We start from the raw sequence: 11,555 nt of genomic DNA, 5'->3' as shown, positions 1-11,555 counted from the left end.
TAGCCTTTTTGGAACAAACGATTGTGAATCTCGCTCTGCACAAAAATAAATGTATAGACATAGGTGGTCCAGATATGGCACTTCTGGTTACACCTACGTCGTTCTTCAACATAAGACAACTTCCGTCTCAAAGCTTAAATATATCTGAAGCAAATGAAAGGTTAAAATGTTATTCTATTCAATTAAAATAATGGTCACTTTAAAACATGTGGAATAAGGACACGTTTATATTGGTCCCAAAAAAGCTCAAATGAGGTCACTGTATTAGTCCTTTGTTTGCACATTTTGCATAGCATCTACTATAAGGCAAACCACCTATGGCCATTCTTCTTATTAACTTATTACATTACAGAAATAAAAACTATTGTGTGAGGTCATAGTAATCAGAGGTGGGTGTAAAGATCATCTCTGGCTTCAAAAAGTACCCTTCCAGTGGAGGGGGTGGCCTACTCTGATTCAATGACCATCTATGACTAGCTCTGATTCTGGTCTCTCAAAAAGGAGGAACTTTATCACAGCTTTCTACATGCTTAGTTTATTTTTAAACATAATGACAAAGCAAAAATCATGTATGGTGGAAGATGTGCACCAGTGTGCACAGTGATGACTTTGGCACGAGGACACATGAGATGCAATCCCAACTTTGCCACTTGATTAACACTTATTTCCTTGTGAGTTACTCACTGTCCTTCAGTGACACTGATTTCATATATATATTGCTCATATATACCAACACCAGCTGTATACTATGAGATCCCACTCACATGTCCCAGGAACCCTAGCCCATGATATCCATGTTTCTGCAATCTGGTTACAAGTCGAACATCATCCGGGTTCTTCTATAAAGAGCAGCTGAGGAGCCAAATAGACTCTGTAAAGTGATCCTGAAGTTTCTTGGCAACAGATCAGAAGTATACAAAATACCTTAGAAAAATATAGCTTTAAATTGACTTCCAATTCCAAGTAAGGAATCAAAACAACAGAATTACCACTTGTAGTTGGCATTTCATTCTTTTTAAAAAGGTAGTCTCTTTACCTGGTAGTTAGGTAAAAGGAACTGCACATGGCTAACCTGAAATTAATCAAGCTTCGTACCACCATCTTATTCCATTGATCGGGGATGAAAGATAAGATTTCCTTAAGGATTTTTAATTAGAAATCGTTGTTTTCTCACATAGTGTGGTTACTTTTCTATGGTTCGGCATCATCACTTTGTTTGATAGATGAATATTGGCTTGAAAAAACGCAGAGACATCAGCAATGCCACCTCCTCTGACAGGGGGATTTTGTGTACCTTGAAAATGTTAGTTAACAATTCTCTTTAGATACAGTAGCTTTGGGCTGCCAAGGCCCAGTATGGAAAGTCCACTAGTTATAGTTTAAGATGAGTTGTTGGAACTTGAAATTCTAAAAATACTTGGGTATAATCCATGCATGACTAAGAAACGACCCAGTGTTCTCGGATTATTGAGAAGATTCGCAATACATAGACAAAGAGCAAACTGGCTATCGGAGCTTCTTTGGAATCTCCATGAGGTTCATCCATTCAGATAATTGTTCTCAGAGTGTTATTTATTAACTAGCCGGCTAGTTACCGGTGAGGCAGTGTATTTTAGTGCTCCACACATTTATATGCAGATTATACTCAATGTGTGTTTAACATATTAATCTGCGTACATTATATTAACCAAATGCAGTAGGGGGCTATTTTTACTCAAATGAAAGCAACCCATATATTTAGCTGGATTATAACCAATGTACTCACATTAAAGAGAACAACATATATATTCTTGAAATTAAATTAATGCTGTTCGCTCATGCTAACTGTATTTGGTTGGAAGCCATGTTGATTTAACGTTGGCCTAACATGTAAACAGACCCAAGTTACACGTATTTCACTTTTGCAAATGCTTTGCAAGTTTTTTGTTCTTTTCTCTCTGCAGATGTCCTATCCCTCTCTCACCCTCTCGTTGGCTATAACAGACTTATTGTTGTTGTACTGAACAGATAGTTGAAACTTAATTAGTATATGGCTTCAGCCATGAAGACAGTGATGGTGCAAGAGAGCCTACTGTACCAGGCAGACCGGACAGATGATACATCCAAGGTCGCACAGATGTTTGCTTCCTTGTCTACCGTGGGAAACCCAGAGTTTTTACCTGCTCCCAGAGAATTGCCTTTCTTGATTGGCCCATTGGTCGGAACTGATGTGAAGAATCTTCCAGAACTTTCTTTCTGGTACTAATGATGTGTTCTTTAGAGGAGGTTTAGCAGACCCTGTGCTGACTTCGCGGAGGGAAGACTTCTGCTTAAGTCTTCTCTTGAATTTTGAGCTTCAAACATGAGCACTCACACTTTCCCCTGTAACTTAAACTTGGTTTACTTGATGCTGACGCCTTCCTCGTAGAAATCCACCTTGCCATTTTTGATGCTTTATTTATCGAACCCGATTATCTGATATTTTGCCTGCTCTACGTAGTTATACTTTTCATTTTCTTCTTCATAGACTGACTGATCATTTTAATATGCAGGCTTTGACAGTATATTTGCAACAATTTTACTGGTTGATTTAACTTCTAATATGAACTAACTTGCTAATAAAACACTTAAGGTTTGGACAACCTCCTATCTGTTGTTTCTGTGGAGTCATACTGGTTTCATTGTAATTGAAATGAATTACTACTTAATTAATAGTTAGCTCCTTTGTTACGCTTGAAGTTGACAATCAAAGGTCCATATGACCAGTGGAGAGTCTGTTTGATGACTTCACCAATCAACTGAGATACAAGGATATCCACTCAGTCACTGGCAACTTCTGAAAGGTATGTCACAAACTTGATATGAATGAGAGATAGTCAATGTGTCAAAGTCCACTAATAGTTTCAATCAAATAGATGAGATTTATTAATCACAGATGATCATCCTAGCTTGAAACAGGTTTGGTTCAGTCACATGAGAAGGCAAAAGCCAGTTGGACTTTAGGTACTGCACATTTTCTACTGATGTAGTTACGATACAAAGGTTTACGCATAAGGCACTAGCTTTATTCATTGGTTGAGCCAATATTATGTCTTTGCACGTTTACCACGTCTTGCATGGTGGCCTAAAAAAAAATAGCACCAAAGATGTTTGCTATCGACGAGGAAATGAATACTGTACAATCCTTGAGTGGCTGTAAGCATAAGACACCCAGTGAGATGTTAAATGTTAACTATTTAAGAAAGTGGAGAGTGAAGACAGTGGATGCTGTTGAGTACCGGTTTCGGCCAGGAGAGGAAAGAATGTATGCAAATGACCGCTTTGGTTTTATCCAAGCAGAAACTGGCTAGCCTGTCACAGTAATATTTCCATAGATGAGCATTTCTTAATAAGCAAACTAGCTCTGACAACCTTTATACCATAAGGAGTTGTTCTTCAGAGTGTTAAAGGTCTATGCAGTTCTGTTAGAAACAAATCTTTTCTATTCAGTTTCATCAAGCTCTTAGATTTCCCCCCCCCCCCCCACCGCTCAGTTTGCTAAAATACCACAAAAGGTGACAGCAAGAATATTCCTTTTTTTCACAGAGATGATGGCAAATGTTGGCTCGTGAGAGTGTGATTCTTGGAGTCTAACAAATGATGAAAGAGGAATGTTTGGATCCTTTTCCAAGCATCTTCCTGAGCCCGGTTGTGCTTTTGTGGCTGCCCTCCCCACAACACAGGCATCCCCATGAGCTTGTGAAACGATGCATGGCACACTGGCAAGTAGGGAGGCTCTAAGAGGTGTCCTGCCCCGTCGTAATTATGGACCTCCACCTGCTTCCCATGTCTCTTGAGACGCTCAATAGGATCCTGGCAGAACAAAACGCTCTTCGAGTTTTGGTCCTCCGTACCAGACAAGAAGAGGAAAGCAGCAGAGGATTTTTCTACTGGGATGTGGCAATCCTTGTGTGCAGGGTCTGCTGGGTCATCGAAAGCTTCCAAGAAATTTACCACATTGTCTTCAGTAAACTGTATCCTGTCCGGGCTGAATGGAAGACCTGCTATGGTAAACCCATTACCATGCAAAGGAGCAAAGGTGTTCACACCACATCCAGAGATACTGACGGCCGCCTTGATCCCAGGTAGAAATGTGGCCATAGAGAGAGCCAGATCAGCACCTTTGGAGATACCTAGGACTCCAATCCCAGACAGCTTCACCTAAGGAAAAAAGGTAGAAGAGGCCAAAATTAAAATAAACCCAACCGTTCTCTCTTGATTTACAATCAAATAAATAGAGGAGGTATGGAAATGGCAAATATGTGCCCGGATTTTGAGAACCTGAAATTAATTCACAGGCACATGGTTATCATCTTATACAACTGAGTTCAGGTCGTCATTTATTTTTAGCATATTCAAAAGCAAAACAAAACTTAGAACCTAAAGCACATAACTTTGTGTTTTGAAAATGTCTTCATGGTTCTAAGGCCGAACTAAAGGCCATAGACATTACCTGTAAAATCTCAGAACTTGTCCACCGTTGCTAACTCCACAGAGATATTTGCATTTACTGTAGATATGGCAAAATAATTTAAAATTCTAAAGAGCTCTGATGTTTTTAAGAACACAATAGATATAGTGATAGTAAAATTAATGAACGTAAACATAGCAGTTTAGCTGCATGCAGGCAGTTTCAAGGAGAACCATGGCACATGCGTCTACACAAGATAGTGTGTTCCCAGTCAAGATTTATGGTCAAGGGTAAGTGACCAACTCTCAAAGAGGAAGATCAATTTTTGCACACAAGAAATACAGAGTATGAAATTCCAAGGCAAATTGTGACACAACTCAGAGAGCTTTTGGCATTTAAGTCAGTAACTCAGTCAAACCACCAGGATAAACAACTTGCTAGCTAATTGTGAAGGTGATCTTTGCACACTTGGATGTAAGGCATCAAGAGAGTTCACATTGATCACCGAGCTAACTGAGATGTTAACTCCAAGCAAAATACTTACAGTCTAAGTCAGGGGTGTCCAACATGGCTCCAAGAGTGAAGGATCCAAGTCAGAGTTTCAACATATTCACATAATGTACATATACTGAATCTACATGAAAGACATTTAAACAGTCACTGGTTACCTTTAGAATCTGGACTGTCCTGGAACTATGCCGGAGAACCGCAGTCTAATGGTTCTCTAGCCTTCTCACTTGAGAGAGATACCCAGAGAATGCCAGTAGGTGTAAAATGTCTCAATGTTTAAGAACAGGCTTAGGGTGTATAAGTTTTAGGTTTAAGTTCAGCAAGGAATCAGATCCAAGCCCAGGAATAGGTAAAGCAAACCCAAATGTATAGATAAATAGCAATCAAACCTGCTGCTGCTTCTGCAGAAATTCCACAGCTGACCCAAAATAATCGAGGTGGAACTCGTCCACGCCTTTCGGAAGGTCCTCGAAACCAAAATAGGCGAGTGCCAGCGTCACAAATCCTCGGTTAGCCAGCAGACTCGCTCTGTACTCTGGGAGACCTCCGGCAGTGCCATACAAGTCAACAACAGCAGGGAACGGGCCAGGCCCTAGGGTGCAGGAAGAGAGAGGTACGGCATTACATTTCATGAAAAGAAGTACAGAAGCAATCAGATTGCTCTCGTTTGCACTGTCTGAAGAGCTCTGCAAAGAGTCACCCCAGAAGAGCCACCTACAGCTGGCAGAGGCTGGGCGAGTGCACTTCATGGCAAGAATCTGTGTCAAAGCCAAGACCAGGAATGCTGCTGAAAGTCCTAATTTGGCTGTGTGTGCAGTAAGGAACTGCAAAGCCACGTTACCAAAGGCATAATGCGTGGCACAGTGTATCTATCAGCGAAATGATGTGACCTTGCATTGATTGCATGAACACTTGCAACCGACTCATAAATCTGCCTGTAGCCCTCTGGTTAAAAGGGGAGTAGAGATGGCTCAGCAGAGGAAAAGGGACAAGGTTGTAGCTGAAGAGTTGAGAAAGAAAAGATAGAAACTAGAAAGTGGAGAGTGGAGAGACTGGCAGAACACAGCAGTGCATTTAGGGGTGTTGAGGCAGAGTCTTGGTTCGAGGGAGGAAATGTCCATGGAGATGGGGGCGGACAGGAGTCTGTAATTGGGGGGAGAAATAAGACCGGGTGGGATCTGGAAAGTAAGATAGATGGAAAGCAGGCTGGGGAAGGTACGAAAGTATGCAAATTGATGTTGATCAGGTAGTAGCCCCCCTTATTATAATACATGTATATTTTGCATACTCAGTTATGTGTTTCAGTGTATTTGTAGGTTTATCCAAATCATTATTATTTTTTTTCACACAACTTTACTTCTGCATGGTTATTTTAGAATTGAGACAATTGTTTTTCGTTATTTATGAAGCGCACGTATACCAATGCTTTATGGCACTGAGAGAAAACACAACATGAACAAGCATTTGTAATGCAAAGGGTCTTGCGTTTGCTCAAGTTAGAGCCATTAGCGTTGTAAACTCCTAACCAGACTTTTCTTGCCACATAAACTGAAAATGAAAAGCAAAACAGTTTCACATAAGTGAGCCGACAGCCGGCATGAGCGAGAAGCAGACACACAAAAGGAATCAGACGTTCAGTCGCAGTGAAACGTATCGGCAAAACTGCAATTACCCATGTTATCGGCAAAAGTGCAATTATCCATGTGACAGGGTCGATGTCAAGCAAAGCGCTCGACTGCTTCCCAGCGAGATCGCGCTACCTACGAAATAAAGAGAAAAAGTAGTCCAGAAACCATGCAGAAAACATGGAGCCTCGTATGTTTTCAGTAGTTGTCGGAGCACTCAAGGAGGGCTAAACACCAGAAAAGGCATGACGTATGTATGCCTTTCACTAATGAAATCAAGCGAATTTTAAAAGGCAAGCCTACGAACCAACCAAACAGATGGGCTTGACATGGGCATGGTTACAAGCCCACAGAGAGATTACAACAGGGACAGAGGGCTTTGTGCGCTCAACCCTAAAGAGGTTCTACGGTAATAGGCTAGTCTACCCAAAAATAGGTTTTTAAAAGCTTGCAGAAAGAAAGCAAACAACAGGATGACCTGAGGTCGCTGGGAACCTTGCTACTGGGAACGCTCCTTCTCCAAAGATTTTAACTCAGTGTTTTAGGAATGTTGAGTACCAAAAGGCCCCAGGATCACAGTGGGTCTGGCCACCTAATACATTGTGAATCAAGAGGAGAGAAAGTGATGGATCTTGTATTATCATAGGCTTAAAAAGAATCCTTTTTGTTGAAGGCAGCCAGAGCAAACTAATAACGACAGTGGTGGTAAGATGGGGACGAGGGGTACCATTGATGAGCCGTGTTGAATTCATTGAAGGTGTTTTGACAGTTTGAAAATCCCAGGCAGAAAGCATGTCCACAATCTACATAAGAATGAACCAGTGCTTGTATAACGGGAAGATGGTAGTTGGTATCGATATAAGGCAAGATCTTTTTTTACCAATTTCAATTTCAATTGTCAGAAACATTTACCAGATTTTCTGGAGACATGATGCTCTAAAGTGAGAATTGCTTCTAGACATAAGCCCAGAATATGTACTACCTTGGAGCCCTCTGGACAGTGGCCTATAATTTTGGGTCAGATGGAAGGATGCATCTTCTACTCATTGTTTCTAGTGATCAATGTTTCTGTTTTAGAAGAATTCAGGTTAAAAAAAAAATGTTAGACTTCCAGTAAAGAATTGTAGTCGGAGAATGACAATTTTAATAAGCAGGAATTGAAGCAATTTTGACTACTGAAGTTTGAAAAAAAACTGTGTATCACCAGCAGGCTAACGAGACCAGGTTGCCATTGAAATGTAATGGTGACCACATAAATGACTCTAGGAACTCTACAAGATGCCAACTCAGATTTTAAAGGAAGAAGAAAGATGTTTTGCGAACCTGAATTGAGGAATGATTCACAGCAGGGTACTGACAGATGGAGAAAGCCCATGTTCATTAGTCTAGAGAGAAGAATGGTATGGTTAGTGGTATAAAATGGTGCAGATAGATCTAATAAAGTTACAGTGTTGGTATCTCCCATATCCACATTGTGTCATAGGTCATCTTGAATGGATAAGTCCACCAATCACACACTCTGACCAGCTCTGTATCCAGCTCAGAATGGATGAAGGAGATTATTGGCTTCAACAAGATTAGAATTATTTAACTATCAACTTTTCCAGTACTTTTCCAAGAAAAGGTAAGAAGGAAATCGGTCAGAGGTTATTTGGGTCTGCAAGAAAAAGTAAATGTTTCTATAAGAGAGGTTTCATCATGGCTGCCTTGTACTTTTCTGTGATCTTGCCCTCCCTGAGAGAGACACTAAATAGTACTTTTATATCTAATAATACAATGATAGGGGCAAGTTATTTCATAGGATGGGCAGGCAAGGATTCAATGACGAGCCAGTGGATTTAGCTCTGGCTATGGCCTAAAGGGCTTCAGATGTTGAGGTTTCTCTGAAAGATAATTTTTGATAAAGTCTGTAGTTGGTGGTAGGCTCTCAGTAAAGGGATACACTTCTACAGAGAGTACTTCTACAAATCTGCAACAGTTGCAGAGCTCCAGGAACAGTCAAAGGTGTACATTTTTTCACATAAGAAAGCTTTCTTGGCTTCCATTTTGTATGCAGAAATGTGATGAAAAATGCAGATGCACTGGCAAAGATTTTTTTCTTCATTCTTCAAAGGGGAAATGTTTTTCTTTGGGAGAAACAATCTTTTCTCTATACCCACATTAATTCATAGTATGTTCCCTCCTTCTTCCATGCTGAAAATTCATTTACTCTTGCCACTGATGAGAGTAAACTTCCAAGCAGCTGTAGAGCTGCAACTTACCTGCAGATTGTTGTTGAATGCAAACAGACATAAGGCCTATGGGTGGTAAACAACATTTACAGGTGTCCCAGCTGGAAATGTCAACAAATCCACCCTTAAGCTCTAGATGTACTTCATGTGTGGATAAATCCAACTTTTAAGGGTAGAATCAAAAGATCCCCAATGTACATACCGGAGAATGGGGTTTTGCAAAAGAGGTTTTTTGAGCATCTATTGTGCAGCTCACCCTCCGACACTGGGCCTGAACAGGGGAAACTGAACTGGAGCTACAGGTCACCTGAAGATCCCTTGGAGGAGATGCAAACAAGCCTTGGCAGCTGCAAGAGACGCAGTGCACAGGGGTACTGTCCTGCGTGGGAAGGCAAAGGCTTACCTCCACCAAAGTTGGACACTTGGCAGAGAGGACCCAGAGGGCTACTCCGGTCCACCACCCGCGATGCAGGATCCACACAGCTCAAGATGAGAGGAGATCCATGCAGCCAGTTGTCACTTATTGTAGGTACCTGCGGTTGCAGGAAAGTGACTCCTTCACTCCAAGGGAGATTCCTCCTTCTTCTTGTGCAGACTGAAGAGTTGCAGTCTTCTGATGTTGCAGGGCTGGGGAAATGTTGTCAAAGCTGGCAGGAGACGTGGAGACAAAGTTGCGGAAGAGTCTTCTTCGTTATAGCAGCTTTTGTCGGTTCCTGGAGGGTCCAGTCGCAGTTCCAGTGTCCAGAAGTCGAAGCAGAGGTTGCAGAGGAGTCCTGTTGGAATCTTGCAAGTCGAATCTGAGGACCTACCCCAGAGGACGATCCTACATAACCCAAAGAGCGGGCTTGGTCACCTAACCAAGTAACTACCTGGCCACTCAGATTCTCCCAGAGTTCCCTGCCAACCTTGGAATCAAGATGGCAGATCCCAGGGAGCCCCTGGAGGAGCTCTGAGCACCACCCCTGGGGTGGTGATGGACAGGGGAGTGGTCACTCCCCTTTCCATTGTCCAGTTTTGCGCCAGAGCAGGGACTGAGGGTCCCTGAACTGGTGTGGACTGGGTTATGCAAGGAGGGCACCAAATGTGCCCTTCAAAGCAAACCAGTGGCTTGGGGAGGCCACCCCTCCCAAGGAAGTCACACCTATTTCCAAAGGGAGAGGGTGTTACCTTTTTCTCCCAAAGGAAATTCTTTGTTCTGCCTTCCTGAGCTTGATCAGATCAAGCAGCAGGAGGGCAGAACCCTGTCTGATGGGTGGCAGCAGCTGGCCTGCCTGGGAAAATCCTGTAAAACTGGTGGTAGCAATGCTGGGGGTACTCTAAGGAGCCCCCAGAGTGCATGGAATCATACTATGATTCTGGCATGTTTGATACCAAACATGCCCAGGTTCGGAGTTACCATTATGTAGCTGGACATAGGTTGTGACCTATGTCCAGTACATGTGTAAATTGGCATCCCCACACTCACAAAGTCCAGGAAAATGGATCTGGAGTTTGTGGGGGCACCTCTGCTAGTGCAGGGGTTCCCTCACACACAGCTACCCTGCCCTCTGGGCTGAGAGGGCCTACCATAGAGGGTACACTGACCTGGTGTAGTGAACTGTAGTGAAAACAGGTGCATGCACCCATTTCACGCAGGCTGCATTGGCAGGCCTGCAGAACCCTTTACAATGGCTCCTTATGAGTGGCAGAATGACTGCTGCAGCCAATAAGGATCCCCTGGAACTCCAATGCCCTGGGTACCTAGGTACCATATACTACGGACTTACATGAGTGGTTGGGGGGGGGTGGGGGGAGGGGGGGGGGCATACTGCCAAGTGTGGTAAAAGGTATAGTTTAGAGGAGAGAGAAAAACTGCTGGGGTCCTGGTTAGCAGGATCCCAGTAGACACAGTCAAACATACTGACAATAGGCAGAAATGGGGGTAAACATGCCAAGAAAGAGGGTACTGTTCTACACTGCCGTAGACCGAGAGACATCCGGAACAAATATATACATGCTATCTTTCAGCCTGTAGCCACATCTCCAAGATTACAATCTGAATCTTTCCAATAAGTCCTGAGCAGATGTGAAAATCCATTTATGCCACAGTATAAAACATTTGATGTGTCTCTAGAGTGTAGGAATTGCAAAAATGTTTGTAGTTGGTTCTCTTTCCCAGAAGGAGCTAGGTACCCCTGGTTTTAAACCAGAGTTTTAGGATTTACATCAAATACCTGTAATTAGAGGCATTTCTTTTTTCTGCAGTTATCCTTGATTGCTCGTCCCAGTTACCCTGTAGACAGTACATTTCTAAAAGGGAGTAAATTGCTATTTCAACCGTAGTGGACAGAACTGTGGCTCTAGGACACCGGTGGTCAATGACCTGCATGACGTAGAAGCCCTATTGTGGAAAATACCAATACTAACAGTGAGCATTTTTGTCAATGTCATTTTTTTCTTGTTCAGTGGTTTTCCTTCTTCTTCATGTATTTGTTTCTCCCCTGGTTCATAGATTATCTTCCACCCTTTTGCTTGGATTACTTGTATCCTTCCACTGCTTACATTCAGGAACTACTTTTTATAATTTTCTTTCAGAGTTCCACTCGAGGACCTATGTGTTTTTTTATTTTATTTTTGAAATTTGAATAGTGTGAACTTGACCCAAAAAAGGATATGAGAGCTTTACCATTAAACAGTTTCTACTGCACACAAGCAGTTTACAAAAGAACAGTTACATAGGTTACGAGCTGTAAAATCCATTTAGACTGGTATATCAGTTTA

The 11,555-nt window shown here is 42.2% G+C and overlaps 1 protein-coding gene across 1 annotated transcript in view; it reads right to left on the bottom strand.

The window, feature by feature from the left end:
* Positions 1 to 508: 508 nt before the first annotated feature.
* LOC138260352 (acyl-coenzyme A thioesterase 1-like) overlaps positions 509 to 11,555 on the bottom strand; it is a 28,014-nt gene continuing 16,967 nt past the window's right edge. Inside the window, exons 2-3 of the mRNA XM_069208770.1 lie at positions 5,329 to 5,531; positions 509 to 4,179 (exon numbers count right to left, since the gene is read on the bottom strand). Of these exons, the coding sequence (XP_069064871.1) occupies positions 3,559 to 4,179; positions 5,329 to 5,531 (824 nt within the window). The 3' untranslated portion in view covers positions 509 to 3,558. The remainder of the gene's footprint in view (positions 4,180 to 5,328; positions 5,532 to 11,555) is intronic.

This window comes from Pleurodeles waltl, chromosome 9 (assembly GCF_031143425.1).
Source record: "Pleurodeles waltl isolate 20211129_DDA chromosome 9, aPleWal1.hap1.20221129, whole genome shotgun sequence".
Classification (NCBI taxonomy): domain Eukaryota; kingdom Metazoa; phylum Chordata; class Amphibia; order Caudata; family Salamandridae; genus Pleurodeles; species Pleurodeles waltl.
Note: the sequence above shows the minus strand (reverse complement) of the source record. Positions and strands in the feature narration are given on the sequence as shown.